This window comes from Gopherus flavomarginatus, chromosome 4, assembly GCF_025201925.1.
Source record: "Gopherus flavomarginatus isolate rGopFla2 chromosome 4, rGopFla2.mat.asm, whole genome shotgun sequence".
NCBI lineage: Eukaryota > Metazoa > Chordata > Testudines > Testudinidae > Gopherus > Gopherus flavomarginatus.
In genome coordinates, this window is record NC_066620.1 from 133,382,875 (window position 1) to 133,408,929 (window position 26,055).

Here is a 26,055-nt window from a genome sequence, read left to right on the forward strand (position 1 = left end):
TACTAGAGTGAAGATAGGACTTTTGCCAGTGGGTTTCACAGATATTTGCTGACAGCAGAGGAATGGTGAATCAAGAATCTTGGGTTCCACTCTAGGCTCTGGAGGAGTGTGCACTACTGGGCACAAAACTCTTGCGCCCCATCCCTTTTAACTTGATGGAGACAGTCCTGTCTACCCAGTCCAATTCACCTCACCAAGACAATCCAGCCTCCACTCCTCAGGCTTCTCATTCCAGCCCCAATCTCCATGCCTAGTAAGTCTTAGGCTTGGTCTACACTGGTGGCAGTGTGTAGGATACGTGTAGCTACACACATAAAAGTGAAAGGCTCTGGCAGGGGGAAGGTGCTGGATCCTTTCCCTGCAGCAGGGAAAGGCTCCAGGATTGGTGAGGCAGGAGGACATGACACTGCTAAAAATAGCACTGTAGACATTGGAGGCACTGCTTGGTGTGTAGAAAGCAATGTAGGGTATAGATTTACTTGCCCAAGCAGTGCCTCACCATCTACACTGGTATTTATACCCATGCTAAGGGTGTGTGTGGTGTATGTACTCTACAAGCCACAGTAAATACAGACATGGCCTCAGTTTCACTCTCCGGACACTGTTCCAGTCTCCTTGTTCAGTCATTCCCAGTCCCTCTCGCCCTCCCAGCTCCTTGTTCATCCAGTCTCAGATTTTCCCCCACCCCACTGGTTCTCAGTTCCAGTCTCCCCCATGCAGATGCTCCATCTCAATTTCCCTCTCTCCCCCCAGCCAAACTTCATTTCCAGTTTCCACACACACACACTGGCTCCTTCTCCCAATTTACTTTCCCTACCCCCACCACAGGTGTGGCTTATCCCTCATGCATTCAAATCAGGCAGCTTCCTCCTCCGTGCTGCCTGGGTGAAAGAGGGTGGGGATCATTGAGAGCACAGGAGAGAGTCTCACTGCTTTCATTTCAGGTACCTGGATACAGACCTGGCAACCCCTCACAGCCCAGAGCTTCAATTGCAGGGACAGTCCTGCACAGCCCCAGTGTGGAGCATACAGTGCAGACAGAAACCAGAAACTGCTAAAATTTAAGAAACCTTGACTGAGCATGTGTGAACTATAATATTTCATAGCAATGACCAATAGTCACTTCCCTGACACAAAGGCGATGCCCCTGCCAAATTTCAAATCCCTGCTCCAAAGCTTGGGGGTATTGGAACTTTTAAAAGAAAAGGTCACCAGAAGTTTTTTTTTATTATTGTTTTTAACATGAGCAAAAACAAAGCATTTCCCTTAGCCTCATTTTTGGAAATTTGGCTAAAAATTTTCCCAAAAATTCAACCTGAGGCTGACACCCAGCATGCAAAATTTCATCCCAAATGATTAAAGTTTGGTGAAGTTACAGGTAACAGAAAATAGGATCTTAGAAATGGGACATGTTGGGCAATCTGAATAGTGGGCAGTGTTACCAGCCCCACCTATAATAATATTTGTGCATACATCGAACCTTTTATTACTAACAACTATTAAACTCAAGTTTCAGAGGTGTAGCCATGTTAGTCTGGATCTGTAAAAGCAGCAAACTATTAAACTGTACACACAGAGTAAATATAGGCCCAGTTCTGATCTCAGACCAGTTTTATGTTTGTGCAACTTTTTTTTACTTCAACCGACTATCCTTGATTTATTGTATTTTGTTGGTATGAGATCAGAAGAAGATGCTTTTTTTCCTATCATTGTACCTTTAAGTTGGGATCTTTTGCATATGAAACAGACAAAAAAGACTTTGACCAATGTATAAATTTCAGTCAAATAACTAAACCAATACTAAAAGATTGTAAAACTAAAACATTAACCACTAAACAAAGAACATGTACTGTATTATAGCACCAACAAGATATTTTCATCCTTACAACACTTACTCAATTGGACTTACAAGTTACAACAATTCTCACTTACATAAAAAGCACAAATTGAACCTACATCTTTCTGAATTTGAGAGCTGTATGAAGATTCAAGCTTTTCCATGGTCAGCCATTCATCCACTGCAAGCCGAAGTACTTGTTTTTCTAGACTAGTTGCCTCACTGGGTGTTTTTGGTCTACAGATGCTATAAAACTCCTGAGAGACATACTCAAGAGCTTTCGGGATTAAAGATGCCAGGCCCAGGGAAGGGTGAAACTCCAGCAAGTAAATGTTCTTGAAAGTAGGGCTTTAAAAAGAAGTGACATTCATTAAATTGGTGAATTTATTGGAGAACATGATCACCACCGAAGGAAAAAGCTCCTGTTTTATAAGCAATTGGCAGGACAACTTTTATACTGGTGCAGTGGATACTGCTTAATGGCAATCCTTACATTAACTTCCAGTTAACAGCAACAGTTTGCTGGGAACCCATCCCATCAACTTCAGTGATAACAGGATTTGGATATCAGCAATGGCATGTGTCATAACTCTAGTCCCAGATTTGGACCTTAGCGTCCAAAATATGGGGGTTAGCATGAAAACCTCCAAGCTTAGTTACCAGCTTGGACCTGGTACTTGCTGCCACCACCCAAAAAATTAGAGTGTTTTGGGGCACTCTGGTCCCCCTGAAAGACCTTCCCTGGGGACCCCAAGACCCAAATCCCTTGAGTCTCACAACAAAGAGAAATATTCCTTTTTCCCTTCCCCCCTCCAGGTGCTCCTGGAGAGATACACAGACACAAGCTCTGTGAATCCAAACAGAGTGACTCCCCCTCTCCGTTCCCAGTCCTGGAAACAAAAGCACTTTCCTCTTCACCCAGAGGGAATGCAAAATCAGGCTAGCAAATCCAACACACACAGATCTCCCCCTGATTTCTTCCTCCCACCAATTCCCTGGTGAGTACAGACTCAATTTCCCTGAAATTTCCCAGAAAAGAAAACTCCAACAGGTCTTAAAAGAAAGCTTTATATAAAAAAGAAAGAAAAAATACATACAAATGGTCTCTCTGTATTAAGGTGACAAAATACAGGGTCAATTGCTTAAAAGAAATATGAATAAACAGCCTTATTCAAAAAGAATACAAATCAAAGCACTCCAGCACTTATATTCATGCAAATACCAAAGAAAAGAAACCATATAACTTACTATCTGATCTCTTTGTCCTTACACTTAGAAACAGAAGATTAGAAAGTAAAACTACTTCTCCAAAGCTCAGAGAAACAGGCAGACAGACAAAAGACTCAGACACAAACTTCCCTCCACCCAGAGTTGAAAAAAATCCGGTTTCCTGATTGGTCCTCTGGTCAGGTGCTTCAGGTGAAAGAGACATTAACCCTTAGCTATCTGTTTATGACAGCATGTCACTTATTGAGAATTATTTTTGGAAGAAAGGCCCAGGCCACAGGAAGGTTTGTGGGGTTCAGCCAGGGAAGGAAGTCCTGGGATGTGCCTTCTCTGTCTGCAACCTCACAAACCTGTCTGTGCTTGGGAACTGTAGAGGACATAAGGGGCTGGAGTACCTGCAACCCCGTCCAGTAGGGAAGCCCCCTCTGGGGTTCTTGTGCTTCAGGCTGGGAGGGGATGCTGTGGGTAGGGCAGCAGCCCGGTGAGGGGCTGCAGCCCAGATACCAGGGCTTTCCAAAGTGTGCAGGGGTGCTGGGAGCTGACAGAGCTGCACAGTATCTCTCCCTGCTGCTGCCCTATTCACAGCTTCCCCTCCCTGTGGAAAGCCTCAGCATCTGGGCTGCAGCCACCCTCCCTGCCCACAGGCAGGTTTGTGAGGCCAGTGTTTCCTTTCCTGCCTGCAACCTTGCAAACCTGCCATAAACTTATTAGCAACTGCTGGATAATAGCTACTTTTTGCTGGCAAGTGAGAAGCTAATAAGCAGAATCTACTGCATACATATTTGGTATGCCACTTATGTAGCACTCAGACAAACAAACAAACAAGCTCTGAACTGAATCCTTCTGAAAGTGGCAGGAATAAGTGTATATTGCACAAACTACAATGACTTTAGCCACCAGCTAGAAACTACGACTTCCATGGGCAGAAATCAAACAGCTCATCTGAAAATAAAGTAGAAGAGTTAATTTAAAACAAAAAGAATTACATCTGTAAGGAACTGTAACGTCTTTATTTGTCAATGAAAAGTAAAGAATAAATTTAACTTCACCTTAAACTGAACTTCACTCACTAAGCAGGGGGTTGGGATGCCAAATCCAAGTGAAAGTCAGAGAGGGAGGGAACAAGTACTCCTACCTGGTGGTGCAGTCTCTGTTTAAAGGGTCTTAGATACATTTGACCCTCACCCACCAGTGTTTAAAGACAGAGTTGATTAGACTCAATTGAGAGTCTTTTGTTACTGCTCAGTGATCACTAGAGCTGTAGGCACTGATAAGCTGATCTAGGAGCTGAGCCTTAGATCTGGTGTGGGGACAGCGTAGTGCAAAAAGACAACACAGAAGAGGCAGCAGCCGTGAGGTTCCCCATTACCCAGTGAAATCATTAATAGAACTGGGCTCAGTGGTGTAACCTCAGCCTCGCAGCTAAAGACAGCAGAGCAAGCAGCTGCGAACAGCGGCAGAGGCACCATTCAACTCTCCACCCGAACACACGACTGGATTCTGAGAGTTCACTGACCTTGAACAACCAACTGTTAATGGGGTGCAGCGGAAGGAAAGGGACATTCGTCCACTGGACTTTCACGCTGCAAGGAGGGAAACTGAGGCAAGGGACTACTGCCCAAGATACTGTGGGGAAAGCATTTACTTATTGTTTGAATACTTTCAAATCATTGTTATGTTTTCCCAAATTAATGAGGTGTTCCCTCTCCCCTTAATAAAAGTTCTCTCTTCTTATATACAACTTTGGTGCTTGCAAGTGAGGAAGTATTGCCTGCTAGAGGGACGCAGGGTGATGATCAGTTTTCCCAGATTTCTGGGTGTGGGCTCGAACCAGTTCTGTTTTGCAATGTTAAGAGGAACCCCTAGACATTGAACCCAGCCTTTATTACTGCCACTGCCATCTAGCAGAAGGTAATATCCTGGGACTGACACAGCTACAACAATAAATAGTCATCCTGAAAGTGGATTTTTGACATTAGTATTACATACCTCTTATAACTGGGAATATTAATTTCCCAATACAATGCAAAAATGACTGAATTAAAACCACTATCAGGAAAAAAAGCACTTTTCTGTTCAGATGTCTCTCTGACAAACCATAGAGTGTATTAAACAGTAAAAGTCCTAACATGTTAATTTTCATTAGATGGCCCTTCCTCATACAGTTACAGTTTGGGATCCAGCACCTTAGACAGCAAGATTCATTATCTGAAGACAGAAGTCAGTTACAACTACTAGAAAGTAAAACTTACTTCCAACAAGACTGGCTGTATTCAATTACTCACCAACTGCTGTTCAGAGAGATAAGTTGCTTAGCAATTATATTATGGGGAAGTCCAAATACATTGATACCACCTGTCTGATCTTTTCGCCAAATCTTTTGGACATATTCCTGCTGGGCATCTATCTGGAAATCAGTAATCAAAACATGATACGAGTGTCATTAACAAACAAAATTCAAAACAGATCTATTAATGTTCAAGGCAAAACACAAATTCTCTTCATTTAAATATTTTATTTAGTTGTTAATTGAGTTATATTAGGACTGTTTGGGCCCTAAATGTTGATGGCTCACAATTTTCTTTATTAACAGTACTACTAACTACAATAAGTTCTTATATGGGGTCTCCTGTCTGAGGATCACAAAGCACTTTACAAACATTCACTAATAAAGCCTCACTAATTAAGCCTCCAAACTTCCACTTTGCAGACTGGGAAACTGAGGCACAGAGAAATGAAGTGACTTGTGCAAAGCTAAACAGAAAGTATGTGGCAGAACTCAGAACAGACCCCAAACGATGACTTCATTTTGTAGTTTAATCACTTGGCAAGGCTCCCACTCTCTTCACAACTATCTGACATACCTTGAAGTGCATTTTAAAAACAAAGTATTAATGAATTTTGTGTACATTTTCTTCAGTGGCAGAGAGGAGCAACATCCGACACTCAAACTTGAGCTCTCAGTCTCCCAAAGCATTACTGTGACCACAGAATCTAATTTTATTTTTTAAATTTCCCGAGTTTGCTCAGTTTTTCTTCTTTTTGTCTCCAATTTCAATAAATGAAGTCTTTTAAAGTGTGCAAATTAAATAGAACTCTGCAATCTTTTCAACATTCACTTTGTGATTTAAGTGCAAGTCTCAGCTTTCGGCTGTTGACTTATGGGTATTTAATTTATGGAGCAACCATCCGATTTCATTGTTAGACTAATACTGAGAAGTTACAACCCAACTTAAACAGAAGCACTGCAAATCTATACCCAGTACACTCGAGGCTTCTTAGTGAATCGAAGTTATCAGTTCAACTATCAGTTCCACCCTCCTGTTCTCCCACAGAATATATTGTAAACAAATCCTACTTACATGTTGGCTGAATATCTCTCTCACCAGCTGCAGCTGAAGCCTGAGGCAGATGCATTCATCATTGTAAGTGTTCACAAAATACTTGAGGCTGAGATCAAATCGTGGACGTTTGTGCATGATGTCAGTTATTGCTTGGGCCAAAGCAAATCTTTCCTCAGTATCCAGAGCATGCTGGTAAGCCTCAAAGTAACCATCTAGAAGCTGAAGGAATATTCAGAAGTAAGTACACATAACACTGACTTGTTTTCCTTTTTACTAGCCGAATATTCATTTTTTCCTGGTAATGGAGAGATTTCAAGTACAACAGAAAGGCAAGCAAGACCAGACCAGACCAGTAGTCTATCTAGTATGGTATCCTGTTTCTGACAAAAACCAGTACCAGAAGTTTAAGACATTTCTACAATAACCTGCCCATGTAAGAAGTTTCTTCCAAGCCCCAGACAATTAGTGGCTGGTTTATGTCCTGAGACATAAAGGTTTTATCTATATGAAATTAAACACCCCTTAAGAGCTTTAGAATCTTTAATGTACTTCTCCTCATGACATCCCTGTGAGACAAGTATTACTATCCCCATTATATTGATGGGGAAATTGGGCAGAGACACTACACAACTTGCTCTAGGTCACCTCTGTGGCAGACCAAGGAATTGAATGCATTTCTCACAAGTCCTAGGCTAGGACCCTAACCACTGGACCATGCTAATTCCTCAACACAAGTAGACTACTATTATGCCCACACCAAGCTTCATGCCCTTGCCAGCCTGAAAGTTCCAGCCTCACCTTGAGACACCATATACTCCTATGTGGCAATGGCTGTCACAGATACAATATTTTCAAAAAATTCGAAGTATCAACCAATTTAAGAAGTGCAAAGACAATGAAGGGCTAATATGATTAAGAGAGAGACTTGCTGAGATAAACAACTGGATATAGGTATACATACCCCTGCTACCACAACAGCAAATGCCCATAGGGTTTCTGAGAGTTAGAGGTCTTCTATTTGCTAAACTCTCCTTGCTTGGCACACAGAAATTCCCCTATCCTCTCTCTGCTGTTATGATGTGGGAGAGGGGCTGTGCTGGGTATAAGAATGAAGTAGAAAAGGGCAATTCAAGCATGTCAGAAGGGCCTTTACTCTGCTCTTCAGAAGCATCCATCAATGCTTCCTTGAACGGGGCTTTATGCCCTCACAATATAGTGCTATCACCACTACCAGCTATATAAACTTATTATTATTATCATCATCTATTATTTGTATTACTGTTGTAAACATGGACCAAGACCCCATTGTGCTAAACACCGTACAAAATAGTTCTAAATCATCCTCCTCTAGGTCTCTTATTCCATTCTTGTCTCATCTTAGTCTTTCGAATTATAAACTCTTTGGGCAGGAATGACCATGTGATTCATTGGTGTTCTGTACAGTGCTCTTGCAAGCTATTGGCTCTTCCCTAAATTCTGTTTTTCCAACTGTTCTAGTGAACAGCAAATCACTTAATGTCCATTTTTGAGTTTGCAGTACTCCAAAATTCAAATGAGAAAAGGTTCTGCTCTATCTACAGTCCAGTGGGTATGCTTGCTGAGAATGTGAGAGAGACTTTTATATTAATCCATGACATTTCATTCACTGATCACGTAACTGACAGAAGAATTAATATTTAGCGACAACTATGTGATGCAACACATGAACATTTGTTTAGCAACATCAAAAACCATCTCTGTCATGTTCTCTAATATAACCAGCAGTAGCAGGTTGTGTCAACTATATGAATCTTCCATATTAGAAGATTAATAAAAAATAAATAAATAACGAATTGGAGATTAACTCGTCTGTATTAATAGTTTTCAGAGTTTCCACATCGGGTAGGGATGTACCTGACGTTTATTCTCTAAGAGAGCAGCTTCACAAGTCCAAATGTCAAGCAGCACCGCAAATCGATCCACGGATGTGTGCGCCCATGCTAAAAGGTTGTCATCCCTGGATTGATGGTATGTTACGTAGCCTAGGAAAGAAAGTGAACAGTTCAGTAGATGCTGGTGTTTTTAATGGGAGATATCTTTGTTTTAAGATCTCTGTTTAAATACACATGCACACACTCCTCTTCCTAAGATAAGGCTACTATTGTACTTGGTTTCTGCTTTAAAAAAACAACCAAACAAAAAAAACCCAACCAACCACACCTGTCCCTAATTTCTGGGATTTATGACAACACTTTGGGAAGCCCGTGGATTGCTATATGCACTTTTGAAGATTAGTATCAACTAGAAAATTTTTAAAGTGCTGACTTTATGCCTCTTTTACTCAGTTGTCAATTTCAGCATCTCCAACTGGTCAGCAGCTCTTACAGGTGACTAGTCTGAGAGGACTTAAACAAGAGACAACACCAAAGCAGGCCAAGATAGGTTTTAGAATAATTTACACATACCAAATTTTCTGAAACTTGATGCCACCCTATTTATTTACAAAAAGAGAGGCTCCGTTTTACCTTTACCAGAGAATAGAAGGCCAGACAGCAGATTTAAAATTCCACAGCTTCTGGAGGCCTCTATGCAGTTTAAAATGCAAAAATCAAGTGTCTGGGAAATTTTATTTGAATATATGCGATCCATTGAACACACACATTCAAACAAATGCTGTTTGGTGTCAAGGGAAAAGAGGGATGGGCAATGTTTGGGAAACTCCAGGTAAAGAGGCATAAGTCAGGAGAAGCCCAGAGAGGTTGAAAAGTACACTTGTTAGTTTGTCAGAGGATTTAATCTTATTTGCAGTTCTCTCTACCTCCTCACCCCAAGACCTCAGAGCTCACAAAGGAAACCCACGTACACAGCAGGAGGCACAGTAATGCAGAGAGCTCTTCACAGTGCTGAAACCAGAGACTTACTTTCAGAAGACTTCTTAGAGGAAGTCAATTGTAGTTAGTTTAGCCCTGGGTGTGAAGAAAGGGACAAAATATTGGTCTGCACTGGCAGCCAGTGACACTCCCCCAACAAGAAATGATTCCAGCTGCCTGGTTACGGTTTTATTTCTTAATATATGGAGAAACAAATCAAAAGTGTTTGCATAGCTCATAAATTGCCTGCCTAGTTTAATTTATTCTCCCCATTTGGACAGGATGCTATTACATTAAAAATGTAGTTTTCTTTGTCAACAAAAGATAAATACCATCAAACCGTCTGAAATACTCAACTTCCTCAGGCCAAATTCAGCCCTAGTGCAAATGGGTGACACTTCACTGGCTGCACTCCAGCTCCAAATTGCAACAACGATCCTTTATCTGATAACTGGACAGGACAAGAGGATTTTGAACCCAACACTGCTGTTCCTGAACTGGCTGAAAGCCATTAAAGCATTTATTGCCTATGATAGCAAAGCATTCTGCCTCCTCATTACACTCAGTCCCTGTAGATCCAGTCACAGAGACTGGAACAAGGATCTTTGGCATGTGAGCGTAAAGAACTCGGACAAAAATAATCCACAATGGGCTGTGCATTCATGGACCTCCAGTGAGATGGGAGACTGAAGATTTAAGCAATTTATAAACACGGATGACTGTCTTGATCTGGTATGGCAGTTTCTATCTCTTCCAGCCTCCTGCCTCCCACAGTGTTCAGTACCAGATGCTTCAGAGGAACAGGGGTTCTCAAACTGAGGGTCAGGACTCCTTAGGGGGTTGTGAGGTTATTATATAGGGGGTCGCAAGCTGTCAGCCTCCATCTGAAACCCCACTTTGCCTCCAGCATTTTTAATGGTGTTAAATATATAAAAAAGTTTTTAATTTATAAGGGGGGGGGTCACATCACACTCAGAGGCTTGCTATGTGAAAGGGGTCACCAATAAAAAATGTTTGAGAACCACTGGTTTAAAAACCCAAGCAGATGGCAATTATGAAGTAACCTGCCCACAGGGAAATATTTTTCCTATCCCCTTCTCCCCCTACATTACTGCTTGCCTTATGACCTGAAGCAAGATGTAGGTAACACCAGCTTACTAAAAGCAGCAAAGAGTCCTGTGGCACCTTATAGACTAACAGACGTATTGGAGCATGAGCTTTCGTGGGTGAATACCCACTTCGTCGAATGCATAACTATTCACCCACAAAAGCTCATGCTCCAATACGGACTCTTTGCTGCTTTTACAGATCCAGACTAACACGGCTACCCCTCTGATACTTGACACCAGCTTACTAAAGCTTGCCAGTCTTATTGCTATCTATCAATGTGTCTCACTGATTTTTAAAAGGTGTGTATTAGTTAAAGATTTTTTAAAAATGTGTTGAAGGTCATATAACATATCCCTCCACAATTAAAAATAATTCCTCTCATGTACCATTAGAAACTTTTTCCTCTACATTATATATAAAAATGAAATGCGCGTGTGGCTGTTTATTCATAGTTTTCTAATGTTTCTTCGCTGTTTCCTTGATTTTTTAATCTCCTTCCTTCCATTTCCACACAAGTCCAATTTCTCTTTCAGCATCAGTTTGTAACCCAGTCACTTTCAACTCATTTCCTATGGTAAAAAACTAAATCTGCAGTGTGACATAATTGGCAGCTTAGTTTTTACCAAATCAGAGAGCAGGTTAAGCGTGGCTGGAGACGCATAAAGTCCCGAGCTGCCCTTTGAGCAGCACTTTCAGAAGCAGCAGTAGTTTAAAAACTACAAACTTTTTCCCTCCTCCAGCCCATCCCTGTCACCTTCAGTTGCATATTTTCACCCCACTCTCAGGCCACTTCAATAATCTGTCTTCCCTTATTAACTCTGTTTAGTATAATGAGGTCCCAGGTGTATCTTGTGGGCAGAGCACTGGTGTGGCATCAGCAATAAGTGACAATCTTTTCAAGTGCTCAGACACTATTGTGATGGATGTGCTATAAAACCTACATAGAATGAGTAGGAAAGGCTCTAGAGGTTCAATCGGAAAAATGGCTCTGCACAGCGTCCATAGCCACACTTCAAAAAAGTCATAGCATAAGTCCAGCTTGACTCCCTGCTTTTGAGCTATCAGCATTTGATCTCACTTTTATCTTGTTCAATGTAGTGGCTTGCCATGAGCAGCAGCTGATTTTCAAGGTCCTTCAGGTCCTTTAAAGCTGCATCGTACATGATGTAAGCCCCTCGCTGGTCCTGTGTGTGAATGTATCCATCTTGAGTGGTGTAAAAGTCATCATGATTTTCCACCTCAGAAAACTCCATGAACTGTGCACTGTGGACCTGTGCAATGGCAAAACCCAAGTGACATTGTGATACAAGCAATCAGTTTTACAAGACATGCAATGGTGCACGCCAATATACCTAAGAGCAGGCCTGAGCCTGAAGGAGACTGCAAGATCACCAAACAGCAATAAAGCACAGCCATCAATAAAAATCATACAAGAAAAAAATATCACATTTCTGTGCTTCTACCTTATGAAAGCTATTTTGTTATGGAAAGATATGGGTTGTAAATGAGTTTCCATTATTAGCCGGATTTTGCCCTCATGCCCCAAAACCACACCAAAAAATGTAATATAGGCCTCAAAATTGGTAGATTAGCTCAAGATATGATTTTTTTCTACCAATAATGAATCAGACAAGGGCTTCCTTAATTACGACACTCAAGCAGGTGTTCACAATATCTTTTTTAAAAGCCTTCTACCTTTCTGCCACTTTGTAACAAAAAAGCACAAGAGAAGAAAAATAAAAATTTAGTTTGTCAGACTCCTTTCCAACTATTGTTTTCCTTATCTTTACCAATTCCGTAATATTGCTTGTCATGCATTTCTGTGTTATAGAATATTTTGAAGGATTTGGGTAGAACCCCACTCATCCAAAAGATTTAGCCATCACCATTTAGGTTCTGAAGCGGTGTATTAACTGAGGTATGTGTGCTGGATTGTACAACATTTATTTGCAGGTACTGAACCAAAGGGATAATTTAATATTTACCTATAGCTCTTATTCCTCTAAAATCAGCAGCATCTTTAAAGGAGTTGGTCCAGATTACCTACTCCGGCACTGTGCCACTATTCAATACTGTTCCGTAACATCCCTGGCATGAGCTTCATATTGCAATTAATAGGAGTGGTGTTGGTTTTCAAAGCAGTAGAAGCTAAGCCAGAAAAAAAAAAGGGGCACTTTTCTTCTAGAATAAGAGGGTCCACATGGGGAGTATGGTATGACAGTTAATTTCCCAGTGTAGACAAACCCTTGGCATACAGCCGTGCCTTATTTTAAATTTATTTTTTAAATCCAGCAGGGACATGGTCTGTCTGTCTGTTTTGGTCCCTGCTGGAGACATCAGTGCTCTGATACCTCTGCTTAAGAAAAACGTGCTCAGCCCAGGCCACTAGCAAGATCTAGGCCTCTAGAGCGTTAGAAGGGCCAAAAGGTGACATGAACCAAGAGGGAGCCAGCAGGCCAGTTAAGAAAGCTTGTCTGCTTCTTGTAGTGCTGGGTGACTCAGATAGAAGGAACCCTCCAGGGTAAACCCAGAACCCCAGGGCCTTGTTGGGTCCTGGTCTTAAAATGCTGCAGCCAAACACCTGCCTTTATATTTGTTTGGTTAAAGGCACAGACCACCAGATTCTGAACTGGTAACTATTTATTGTAAACTGAGGCAGGAACCATCTGCAATGCCATGCCTTGACACATGGGATGAAACAGCAGAGAGGGGAACCTCTTGCAAGAAGTTACTATATTTACTTAATATCTTTTTACAAGATCCTTATTCTTCATTTATATGCAAAGTCTGTTTTTACTTTTCTGTGTCTAATCACTATCTTAATTTGCACTGTCCAATATTATACTGTAATATCTTAACACTGCCAGCCCTCCTCCTCTCTTTGGTTTTACTAAGATCCTTCTCTTGACCCTAGGAAATCAGTGATGTCAAACAAGTTTACCTCTCACAATTGTATGCCTTTCAAAACTCCATTAGAAAGAGAGCTGGGCAAAGCAGAATACTTGTCCTAGGCAAGGCATTAATTTTAATTATGGGAACCTCACCACACCAAATAAATCAATGCATTGCCCAGTGCTCTTTAATTATCTTAGCAGTAACAGAATGTTAACTGCAGAGATCTGTGCTGGACTAGAGAAATATTCATATTTCACCATCCAGTAAATGCCCACAAAAACATACGTTTAATTTAAATGTTGATTAGATCAGCTCGTTAACATTCTTTTATTCTTTCTGATAAAAGTCTGTGCTCTTTGTTCTTTACTTACATTTCTGAAGTGAGTATTAAGCGTCACTTCTCTCAGAAGTGATAGGATAGGGAATTTGCTAAAGTTTAAAACATCCTTTATAGCAGAATCAAGTTAAGCTTGATTTAGATAAGCAATAGAGCAAATATGTCAGTGAGAAGCATAATACAAAGTAGAGGTTTTAAGAAAATTCCTACATCAATTGAGGGAAGACCCGGAAATTTTGCTTTTTCACCCTACCCCCTCAACTTCCAAATAGCAAAGACCAATTGTTTTTCCATTAGACCTCAGTCTGGAAGTGGTCACCACAATATATTGCAAAATATGAGGACAACCTCACAAAACTGGAGAATCCCACCCCCTTCAAAAAACAAAAACAAAACAAAACAAAAAAACCCAGGGAGCATCCCTGCAATGTTTATAGTTTTGAGCCACATTTTAAAGAAGCCTCAACTGGGCCTTCAACTTGATGCCCACAATTGTTTGTGGGTGTAAATAAGGCTTTTAGAAATCCAGCTGTACATCTGTGCCTCCAGATCAGATAGTTGTGTGTCTAGGTGGTGTTATTGGTGCCCACCATTATTTGTCCCTGTAATTTTCTCCTGCAGTTGCTCACAGGCACTAAGACCATAAAACCCACATAGGATTACAAAGTAAATGTTAACACCCTTTACATACTTCTGTCTTCAGTGCATCACTACACTTAACTCTGTCTACCTTCTTGATTATAGCACCTTCCAATGAGAAAATGCTGTTCCAAGCCAACTCCTGGGACTGAAGGAGGATGGATGCAGCCCAGCAGGATTTTTAGTTTCACTTAATATATTTCTTGACTGCCCTTGCATCCTAAAACTGAGTGTCATGCCTTTGATGCCTTCAGTCCCAACCAGCCTGAGGTTGGAATGTGTAATGATAGCCTTAAATCTGGGTTTACTGCACAGCAGTGTGGTGTACTCACTGTACACTGAATGCCCAGCTCATAGATTACAGTCTTATCAAAATGATATAGTCATAATACACATGAGCTTGTCCAAATGGACTCATGGGAGGGGCCACCTGCTTGCAAGTTACAGCATAATCAGTTAATAAGGCAGAGCAAGCTTGAGGCTCTGTAGATTAGTCTGCCGGAAAGCAGTTGTATTATTGTTATAAACTTCCTAAGAGACAGCCTTTGCAGTGTATTAATGAATCATATTAGAAACTGTTGTTAGGGAAACACTGGAGGATGTGCTACCAATTGCATTGCCAGTTGAACTGCTGTCGGCTTAGTAAATAATATTTATCTTGGCTTTAGTTGAAGTTCAAAATGTATACATCAGTACCTTTGAATTATCTTGGGAAAGCAAATTGATTATTTCACTATCACTCATAATTACACCCTCCCCCCAACCCCAACACACACACAGTATTTAACAGTCACTTTCCAGAACACAGAGTGCTGGGGAAAATGTGGTCAGGGTCATTCCTTACACCATCTTTTACATTTTGGGCAAGAAGGAGAGAAAAATAAAGAAACCTTATGCAAATGAAATCATCATAACCTTGCTGTGAAGTAGTTCATCCAACTGGTACTATGAAGTATTTCTCAAGCAAAAAAGGAGCCAATGTTTCTGAGAGAGAGAGCAGTTGCAGTATATACTCAGTTTTGGGGGAGGGATAGCTCAGTGGTTTGAGCATTGGCCTGCTAAACTCAGGGTTGTGAGTTCAATTTTTGAGGGGGCCATTTAGGGAACTGGGGTAAACATCTGTCTGGGGATTGGTCCTGCTTTGAGCAGGGGGTTGGACTAGATGACCTCCTAAGGTCCCTTCCAACCATGATATTCTATGATTCTATGTCCAGGGAACACACAATGACATGCTATGCTACTGCACATGAATTTGGTTTGGCAGCATTACAGTAGTAAAGCCAGCAGCAAGTTTTGAAGCTTACTCTGAACAGGTTTCTTAGCACAAACACATTGTTATAGATAAATAATATTATAATAGTGTTCTGTGTATTCCACATATTTTACAGAGGGGAAAAAATTTTTACATGTGAAAATGCTTAAAAATCATATTGAAACTCTTTTGTGTATACCTTCACCTGTAAAGCCAAGTGCCATAGTTACTGCATTCCACCTACACAGACCTCAGAGGAAGATTAAAAAAACCCAAAACCTGTAACTAATACTTCTAGAGGTTTCAACGTATTACTTAAAACAAGCTTTTTCCATACACTGTATTAAGGTCTGGTATCTCAGGGTCCCCAGGCTAGAACCAAATGCTGTGTCCCCCATAGGAAAACCTTAACAACTGCATATACCTCCCAGTTTTAGGCCATGTCAGGTCACAAGATAACAGGTCTTAAAGTTGTCAGGTAAAGAATCAAAGGAGAAGGATAAATGCAATTAAGATACGATAAATTGCTAAGCTATCACAACAAAGTTTGCAATGGAGAGATAAAAAGACCAAAAAAAAAAAAAAGGCCCAAAAGAGGAACATATTACATATTCCTATTTCAATCTATGTTTTGGATGACCTTTTTATAGAGTTATTGAATAGATCACCTTGAAGTCAGCTGGTGTATAATGGACATAGTAGTGAGAACCAAGACCACCAGAAACACCAATGCCTCCTTTGACAGCATTTACCCAACAGGTATCTTCAGCACTGGGGATTAGATTACCAGCATGCAGGGTGAGACCTGAGGTGCTGATTGTTAAAGTTCGCTCAACAGATCTGAAGTAGTTCAGGATTCCCAGGCAGACCCGCTGAAACAAAGGAGATACATAAACATACATTACTATAGCTTAGGTAGGATTACACAGATGTTGTGCCCTTGAAAAATTAACTCTGACACAGGCTTTTGTTTTTACCTGGAGCTCTCTGATTCTCAGGTGACGCAAGTAAAGGAAGGACAAGTAGGCTCCTTTCCTCATGATCAGGTCCTTATCATTGGCCTCTGTGCCCTCATCTAATCCCAGCAGCTGCAAGGTGGTTATGTAACTATACCTTTTTCCAGACAGAAGAAAATTAAGTCATTGTTCCTCAAATTGATTTCTAAAACCCATCTAAATTAAAGAGCCCTTCATGTCCTGTCTAGAAATGAACTACTGTCTATTGAATTAACTCCATGGAAATCTGCAGCATAGAACAACAAAATACAGAAGAGAGGACTACTGTTTCTGGCAGAGTCACACTTTGAAGATGGGGCAAGTATAAGCATTTATTTTTCTTTAATAAGAAGAATATAGTTTTACCCTCTTTCTTTCTTCTTCCTGGAAGATCCTGGATTCTTGCTGAGACTGATAGTTTCCATACCCTTCTCATTCATAGCCACAGTAGGATTATTATCCTCTGTGTTTTGATCCTGTTTTTAAAAAAAAAAAAAAAAAGTTCAAAAATGGGTTTTGAGAAGATGCTGACCGTTCTTTTTGTCAGCATTATACAAAGGCCTTATCATAAAAAACAGAGGTCCAGGGGTGGACTGCAGAGAGCTTATTGCTGGACTGGAGACTAGCATGAGCTATAGCAAGGGAAAAATCAGTATTGACACATACGAAGATTGGAAGCAAGTAAATCCCTCAATTAAAAAGTTGATTGGAAACAATTCTAATGGATTTTTAGTAGATTTCAATTATTTGTATCTGAATTTCAAAAGGCCTAAAGCCACTGATTTCCCATTCAAAATCAAGAAGGGAGCCAACATTAGAATAAACCTTAATTTATACTTAATGAGGAATGTCCAGTAATTCTTTCTCATCTGGACCTCCTCCGAGCCTATATGCAGACATACAAATGAAGGGTCAAACCCAGACTCCTAAGGACGCTATCATAATAGTAATTGGAACTGTATAAGTGTCTCCCCCCGCCCCCCGATTCAGAGCCGTAGATAATATCTTTGAAATACTTTGTAAGTTGTTATATCCTTGGGGGCAGCCGGTTTAGGAAGAAATCACTTGAGGCCAGACAGCAGACAGCTAACAAAACTACCATTTATTTACACACACAGAGCTCACCTAACCGGCTGAAGCAGGCTAGGCTATCCCCTAATAATCTAACTCAGTTGCCATGGGAACAAAAACCATGACAACCAAATACACAACATATTCCTCCCTCCCAATAAGAACATATCCTAAATAAAACACACACTAGACTAGAGAAGGAGGATAGACTGCCTCCATTCCCAGCTAAACCCTGGGGATTATTTTGCCCCATAACCGTGGGTTCGCCCTAGCTAAAGATCCAGCCGACAAGGAGGCCTTCTGTCTCTAGGTGGATTACGGCAAACTCTTGGTGTTGTTGCATCCGAAAGTACCATGGGCTCAGGGTCCGCAGCACAAACAGGTGAGGAGGTGGTATCAGTTCGTGCTGGACAAAGGGGTATCTCAGCCGCCGGCAGTAATGGAGGAGAACAGTCAGAAACAGGTGATTTGGTGTCTCACCAGAAGAGGTGAAGTCAGACCACTCAACTGCAGATGTATCCTGAGGACTGGCATGACCTGGCAACAGCTGATCTACATATCGCCGCCACGTAAGATTCTCTGCAGTCCGGACCGTGTAGGAAACAGGTCCTGTTTGAGTGATGAACGTGGCAGGGACCCATTTAGCTCTGGAAGTATAATTCCGAGCCAAAACTGGCTGTCCCGGGCTAAAGGTTCGGTCTTTTGCTCTGGGTGCCCGTCTGATGACTTGATATTGCTGCTGATGTTGCATAATTTGTTGGGGTTCAGAAGGTTTCAGCAGATCAAAGCAAGTGCGCAGCTGTCGTCCCATCATTAGAAAGGCCGGGGATGCCTGGGTCGTAGCATGAGGTGTGTTTCTGTAGGAAAGTAAGAAGGTATCCAGACGCTTTTGAATGGAATGCTGTCCCCTTGCTGATTTCAAAGCGTGTTTCATTGTCTGCACAAATCTTTCAGCTAATCCATTGGTGGATGGATAATATGGTGCTGACGTGATGTGGTGTATCCCATTTGCCTTCATAAAATTTTGAAACTCCTGAGAAACGAACTGCAGTCCGTTGTCGCTCACAAGTTGTTCTAGCAGACCGAAACGACTAAAGAGTCCCCGTAGTTTTTGGATAGTACTCTCTGCAGTAGTGGACTGCATTAGAGAGACTTCTGGCCATTTAGAATGGGCATCTACTGCCACCAAGAACATGCTTCCTTCAAGGAGGCCAGCGAAGTCAACGTGAATATGTTGCCACGGGTTTTCAGGCCAGTCCTATTGAAGAGAAGGCAAAAGCTTGTATGTCATGTCAGGGTGTGAGGAATGCACCCCAGTGGGTGCCCCTACACCCATAGCACTGTCCAATCCAGACCACCAAAAATAGCTTCGTGCAATTTCCTTCATGTGCACTATTCCACAGTGACTGGAGTGTAGCTGTTCTAACATCTGTGATCTCAGTGGAGTGGAATAACGACACGTCTCCCCCACAACAAACCACCAGATTGGACCGATAACTCCGTCCTCCTGGACATGTAGGTAACAAGGTCAGGTGAGACCGGAGAGGTTTGTTGAGATTTTCCATGCAGCACCAGGTCCATAACTTGGGACAATACTGGGTCAACGCGAGTTGCCTTCTTTATCTGAGTAGCAGTGATGAGTGTATTCTCTACCTGTTCAAAGTAGAAGATTTCCTTTTGGGCACTATCTTGATGTTTGACCAGCAAAGGAACCTTGAGAGGCCATCTGCATTGCCATGCAGAGTGGATTTCCGATATTTGATTTCATGTGTGTGTGCTGAAAGTAACAATGCCCAACGTTGCATACGACTAGCAGCTAATGGGGGAATGCCTGTGTAGGGTCCAAAAATTGACATCAGAGGTCGATGGTCTGTGAGAAGAGTAAATTTTTGCCCAAACAGGTACCGATGAAACTTCCGAATTCCAAAAACAATTCCTAATGCCTCATGTTCGATTTGGGCGTAGTTAGCTTCTGCTTTGCTTAGAGTGCGTGAAGCAAAAGCAATAGGTCTCTCTTCTCCCAAAGGCATAATGTGTGACACGACTGCTCCCACTCCATAAGGGGAGGCATCGCAGACCAATTGTAGGAGTAAGGATGGATCAAAGTGCGTCAGAACTTCAGAATTTAGCAATGCATCCTTAACTTTGTTAAATGCAACATCACAGGCTTCAGTCCACTTCCAGGCCTTGTTCTGCCCAGGGAGCTCATGAAGTGGTTTTAGCAGTGTGGCTAACTGTGAGATGAACTTTCCATAATAGCTGGCTTACATTTCGAGGTGGGGGATCCTCCACAATAGCTTTAACTTTTGCAGGGGCCTTATGAAAACCTGCAGAATCAATGATATGTCCCAAATATTCAACAGAGGGCTTGAAGAATTCACACTTGTCTTTGCGAACTCGTAGGCCATACTCTTCCAGTCTTTGTAGGGTAGCCTTTAAGTTCTTTAAGTGATCCTCTTCATTCCTTCCAGTGACCAGGATATCATTCAGAGAGCACTGAACTCCTGACAAGCCACACAAGATCTGGTCCATAGCCCTCTGGAACAGGGCGGGAGCAGACGTTATTCTGAAGGGTAGGCAACAGTATCGATAAAGCCCCTTATGAGTCACAATAGTCAATAGTTCTTGGGACTTTTCATCGACGTGCATCTGTAAATATGCTTGACTCAGATCAATCTTACTGAACTTTTGTCCTCCAGCCAGGCCTGCGAAGAGGTCATCGATGCGGGGAAGCGGGTATTGCTCTGCACACAACACTGGGTTGACAGTGACTTTAAAATCACCGCAAATCTGGAGAAAGCCATCTTTCTTCACTATTGGGACGATAGGAGTGGCCCATGAGCTATGGGTAACTGGTATTAGGACTCCATTGGTGACCAGGCGCTCCAGATCTGCTTCAACTTTTGGCCTGATGGCATATGGCACAGTTCAGGCTTTCAGATATTTTGGTGGACTGTCAGGTTTAATGTTCAATGTCACAGTGATTCCCTTCATACTTCCCAAATCATCTCCAAAAACAGCAGTATGTTTCCTTAGTATAGAGGTTAGACTGGTTTCTTCTTTAGTCATCCAGTGCACTTCTGCCCAGTTCAGCTGAATCTTCCCAAGCCAAGACCTACCTATTAAGGCTGGGTAGTTACCTCTCACCACGAACAGTGGCAATTTAGCAGCCTATCCATTGAGCTCCACCTTAACATCAATAGTGCCCAACATGGGCACAGCTTCTCCCGTACACGTCTTCAGAACAGTTTTTGTTGCCTTAAGCAGAAGATGCTGTAGCTTTTCTTTTTACACAGTCTCGGAGACCAGCGAGACGGCTGCACCGGTGTCCAGTTCCATGCGTATAGGTTTGCCATCCAACAATGGGGTTACCCAGTATTCATGTGAGCCCACTGCCAAAGACAAAACATGCAGTGGCACTTTCGCTTGCGATGAGGTGTCACCTTGATCACCCTGGGTCTGCTCTAGGATATGCAGGGTTCCTCTTTTTGTCAGCCAGACCACAGGCCTCTTTTTCTTTTGTTTACAGGCACACTCAATGTGTCCCTTTTTGCCACAGTGTCGACACACCAGGTCCTTACACCAGCATTCTGATGCCTGGTTACCCAGCTTACCACAGTGGTAACATTCTTGACTCTGCATAGTTTTGTGGGTAGGTTCTTGTGACACTTTTTGCACCCCAGGGGATGCACCGATGTATTGCGCCTCCCTTGTAGCCAGTTCCATGGAGACAGCAATATCAACAGCCTTCTGTAATGTAAGCTGAGCCTCTGTCCATAGGCGCTTCTGTATAGCTTCACTGTACAGGCCACACACTAACCTGTCACGCAGGGCATCATTTAACATCTCTTTAAATTCACAGTGTTCTGCTAGCTTTTTTAAAATTGCTACAAATTGTACAACTGTCTCATCTTCTTTTTGGTCTCTTTTGTGGAACCTATATTTTTCAGCAATTACCAGTGGTTTTGGGGAAAAATGGGACCCCAGGATTTCCACAACGTCACTGTAAGATTTGGTCTCAGGCTTAACAGGGTGTAGTAAGCTGCGTAGCAGGGAGTAGGTTATAGCCCCTATAACACTTAAGAATATTGGCACCTTCTTCGCTTCTGTAATGTCATTTGCAATAACAAAAACCTCAAAACGCTCAGTATACACATGCCACTGCTCTATATTCTCATCAAAAGGTTCCAGTGGCCTGGTCAGAGTAGCCATGATTTTTAGTTTCACTTTCACAGTCAGTGCAAACAAGCAGGTTTTTTGTTTGTTTTTTTTAACCTTGACTTCTACTTCCTTCTGTTACTGGAGCAGCACCGGAATCCCATCCATCGGTTGCCACTTGTTATATCCTTGGGGGCAGCTGGTTTAGGAAGAAATCACTTGAGGCCAGACAGCAGACAGCTAACAAAACTACCATTTATTTACACACACAGAGCTCACCTAACCGGCTGAAGCAGGCTAGGCTATCCCCTAATAATCTAACTCAGTTGCCATGGGAACAAAAACCATGACAACCAAATACACAAAACAGTAGTAATGTCTGTTTTTCTAGGCTCCTTCCAATCCCACAATAAACTAAAAAAAACATGTAAAGATTAGTCAGGAAAGTAGCTAGTACTGCCCATCTATCACCACCTCCATCAAGGCCTGATTCCAATCTTGCTTTCTCTAGTGTACTTCAGGAGTTACTCCCCTGAAGTCAATGTAGTTACACTGATGTTAAAACTGGCATTTATTTCTTAAACTACCCACCCACGCACCCAGTGCTAGTTGGCATCAGAAATCTGTATTCTTTAGAAGGCAACAGGACATTGAAGGGATGATGAGTCTGTTCTTTCCTTGTTGTTAGGATTCAGGTTTGCAGTCAATTTGACTGCTCCACTGCACTCACTGAAGTCAGTGGGAGTCTTGTATGCAGCTTGGACCTTGAGTTTCATTACTGCCTTCAATATTGCATTAAAAAGTAAAGGCATCTGATGAGAGATTTTATTGGTCTTCTCTGATTTTTCAAGCAAAGGATATATCGATGCCAAAGCAGACTGTTGAGCTCAGCCCTTGCAGAGTTGGTATGCAGACAAGAGAATTGCCACTGTTGTATTTTTCTTCCAAGGCAGCATGACAAATAGCTTGGTGACCTAAACCCTTGTCTGGAGCAGTTTCGTGAAGACACTGGTAAAGGATGTAACCACAGAATGGTTCTCTTGGACTGAGGTGGCTTTTTAGGCACTTACCAATGAAAGCACTTGACACTCATTGTTCCCATTGAGGTCTTGGTCTCTCAGAACTATATTCCAGTTGTGTGGCTACAATCTTTCCAAGTCATTCATTACCATTCAACATCTGACAACAACATTTAATAAGCTTGATAATGGTTGGTTTCACAGAATGTGCCAACCAGTCCTCTTCCAATCAGAGAGACAGTCACATGAAATGATAAATGTATAAAGGCATCTATTGAGAGGATCCCCTTGCCTCTAAGAGGGGGCTCAAACAATCTCACCAGAAAAATAAAATTGGGCATTTAGCTTGTCACTTTAAAGAAATTCATACAGTTTTGGTGCTGTTCCTCTCTTTGACACTTGATGTGGTTTTACCTCAGAAGAATAGGGCAGTTTGAGAATAGTGATTCCCCTTTACAGCCATCATTTTCCAAAATCATTCAATGCTGTATGAACAATCACCAACAGAAAAGGAAACAATACTAGACTTGACATTAAGTCAAATGGAGCATCTGATTGCAGATGTAGGCAGTTCAGAGATTAAAACATAAAATCACATCATATACCAAGAGTTGTTAGCGTGAAAGGTGTTAACTGCCTTCTGACACAAAAGGAGGAATGAGCAATAAGTCTTGGTTAGCCTAATATTTTTAAAATTCAGGGATTAGTCACAGGAATTGCGATGGGGAGGAAGCAAAAAAAAAAAACCAAACAAAAACAATCCACATATAGCAGTTGCTTCAGGGGAATTTGCAGTAAGACAACTGGGCCCCATTACTAATTCTAAGATAACTTGTTCGTGTCTTCACCTCTAAAAAAGACGGTTACTTACCTTTGTAACTGTTGTTCTTCGAGATGTGTTGCTCATATCCATTCCAGTTAGGTGTGCGCGCCGCGCGTGCACACTCGTCGGAAGATTTTTACCCTAGCAACTCCGGTGGGTCGCCCTGGAGTGGCGCCGCCATGGCACTGGATATATACCCCTGCCGACCCACCCGCTCCTCAGTTCCTTCTTGCCAGCTACTCCGACAGTGGGGAAGGAGGACGATGTGGAATGGATATGAGCAACACATCTCGAAGAACAACAGTTACAAAGGTGAATAACCGTCTTTTCTTCTTCGAGTGATTGCTCATACCCATTCCAGTTAGGTGATTCCCAAGCCTTACCTAGGCGGTGGGGTCGGAGTGAGATGTCGCAGAGTGCAATACGGCAGAGCTGAAGGCTGCGTCATCCCTAGACTGCTGAACCAGGGCATAGTGGGAGGCAAAGGTGTGGACCGAGGACCAGGTCGCTGCACGACAGATTTCATGAATGGGCACGTGTCATAACTTTCCTACTCAGATCTGAACCTTAGAGTTCAGAACATGAGAAGCTAGCATGAAACCTCCAAACTTAATTACCAGCTTGGATCCGATATCGCTGCCACCAGCCAGAAAATTCCAGTGTCTGGCTCACTCTGGTCTCCCCAAAACCTTCCCTGGGGGACCCCAAGACTCAGATTCCTTGAGTCTCACAACAAAGGGGAATAAACCATTTCCCTTCCCCCTCCTCCCCTCCAGGTGTTCCCTCCCTGGGTTCCTGGAGAGATATATAGATTCAAGCTCCGTGAATCTAAACAAAGGGATTCCACCCTTCCCCCGCTCCCCTTCTGTATTCCTGTTAAGTACAGACTCAGTTCCCTCGAGCCTCAACAAGGGAGGAAAAAAAAACCCAAACCGGTCTTCAAAAGAAAGCTTTATATAAAAAGAAAGAAAAAAAACATAAAAATGGTCTCTGTATCAAGGTGACAATATACAGGGTCAATTGCTTAAAAGAGAAAATGAATAAACAGCCTTATCCAAAAAGAATACAATTTAAAACATTCCAGCAATTACACACATGTAAATACAAAAGAACAATATAAACCTATTGTCTTACTATCCTTGTACTTACAGCTTGGAAACAGAAGATTAGAAAGCCTGGAGATAGAGAGATCACTCTCAGAGCCGAGAGGGCCACCGAACCAAGACAAAGAACACTCACCCAAAAACTTCCCTCCCTGGACATTTGAAAAATCTTGTTTTTTGATTGGTCCTCTGGTCAGGTGTTTGGTTCCCTTTGTTAACCCTTTACAGGTAAAAGAACATTAACCCTTAGCTATCTGTTTATGACAGCACGTGAGCGAGGAAAGCAGCTGATGACGCCTGAGCCCTGGTGGAGTGCGCAGTCACGTGGCCCGATGGGACGTGAGTCAAGTCGTAATAGGTGCGGATGCACGACGTTACCCAGGAGGAAATCCGCTGCGAGGAGACAGGAAGCTCCTTGATACGCTCAGCCACCGCGACAAAGAGTTGGGGGGTTCTGCGGAATGACTTAGTTTGCTCTATATAAAAAGCGAGTGCTCTACAAATGTCTAGGGAGTGTAGCTGCTGCTCCCTGCGAGACGAATGCGGTTTTGGGAAGAAGACAGGAAGGAAGATCTCCTGGTTAACGTGGAAGGCAGATACCACTTTGGGGAGAAAGGCCGGACGCAGTCGCAACTGCACCTTGTCCCTGTGGAACACAGTATAGGGGGGATCCACCGTGAGGGCCCGTAGTTCCAAGACCCATCTCGTGGACGTGATGGCCACCAGGAAAGCGGTTTTCCAGGAGAGGTAGAGAAGGGAGCAAGTTGCTAATGGTTCGAAAGGAGGGGACATGAGTCTGGCAAGAACCAGGGTAAGGTCCCATGTTGGGGCAGGGCGGCGTACTTGAGGGTAGAGGCGCTCTAGGCCCTTAAGGAACCTAGACACCATCAGATGAGAAAACACCGAGCGGCCATCCTCTCCTGGGTGGAATGAAGAGATGGCCGCCAAATGGACCCTCAGAGATGATACCGCCAAGCCCAGTTTGAGGGACCAGCGGTAATCCAAGATGTTGGATATGGAGACCTCGGCAGGAAGGAAGTTCCGCTCCATGCACCAGCATGCGAAACGCTTCCACTTGGCCAAATATGTAGCTCTAGTGGAAGGTTTCCTGCTACCCAGGAGTACCTGCTGCACTGGGGTGGAGCAACGCAGCTCAGACTGAGTCAGCCACGCAGGAGCCATGTCGTGAGGTGGAGCGACTGAAGGTCCGGGTGACGGAGCTTGCCATGGTCCTGGGTGATCAGGTCCAGGTGAAGAGGCAGGGGAACAGGGTCGGCTATGGATAGGTCTAGCAACATGGTGTACCAGTCCTGTCGAGGCCACGCTGGAGCTATCATGATCAAGCGGGCTTTGTCCCTGCGTACTTTCAGTAGGACCTTGTGGACGAGTGGAAACG

The 26,055-nt window shown here is 42.7% G+C and overlaps 1 protein-coding gene across 1 annotated transcript in view; it reads right to left on the reverse strand.

Annotated features, from left to right (window-relative positions):
• Positions 1-26,055, reverse strand: part of LOC127049987 (uncharacterized) — a 145,422-nt gene that overhangs the window by 92,963 nt on the left and 26,404 nt on the right. Inside the window, exons 11-18 of the mRNA XM_050951447.1 lie at positions 16,852-16,961; positions 16,468-16,603; positions 16,159-16,362; positions 11,446-11,638; positions 8,302-8,429; positions 6,427-6,627; positions 5,350-5,471; positions 1,957-2,185 (exon numbers count right to left, since the gene is read on the reverse strand). Coding sequence (XP_050807404.1) covers positions 1,957-2,185; positions 5,350-5,471; positions 6,427-6,627; positions 8,302-8,429; positions 11,446-11,638; positions 16,159-16,362; positions 16,468-16,603; positions 16,852-16,961 — 1,323 coding nt within the window. The remainder of the gene's footprint in view (positions 1-1,956; positions 2,186-5,349; positions 5,472-6,426; positions 6,628-8,301; positions 8,430-11,445; positions 11,639-16,158; positions 16,363-16,467; positions 16,604-16,851; positions 16,962-26,055) is intronic.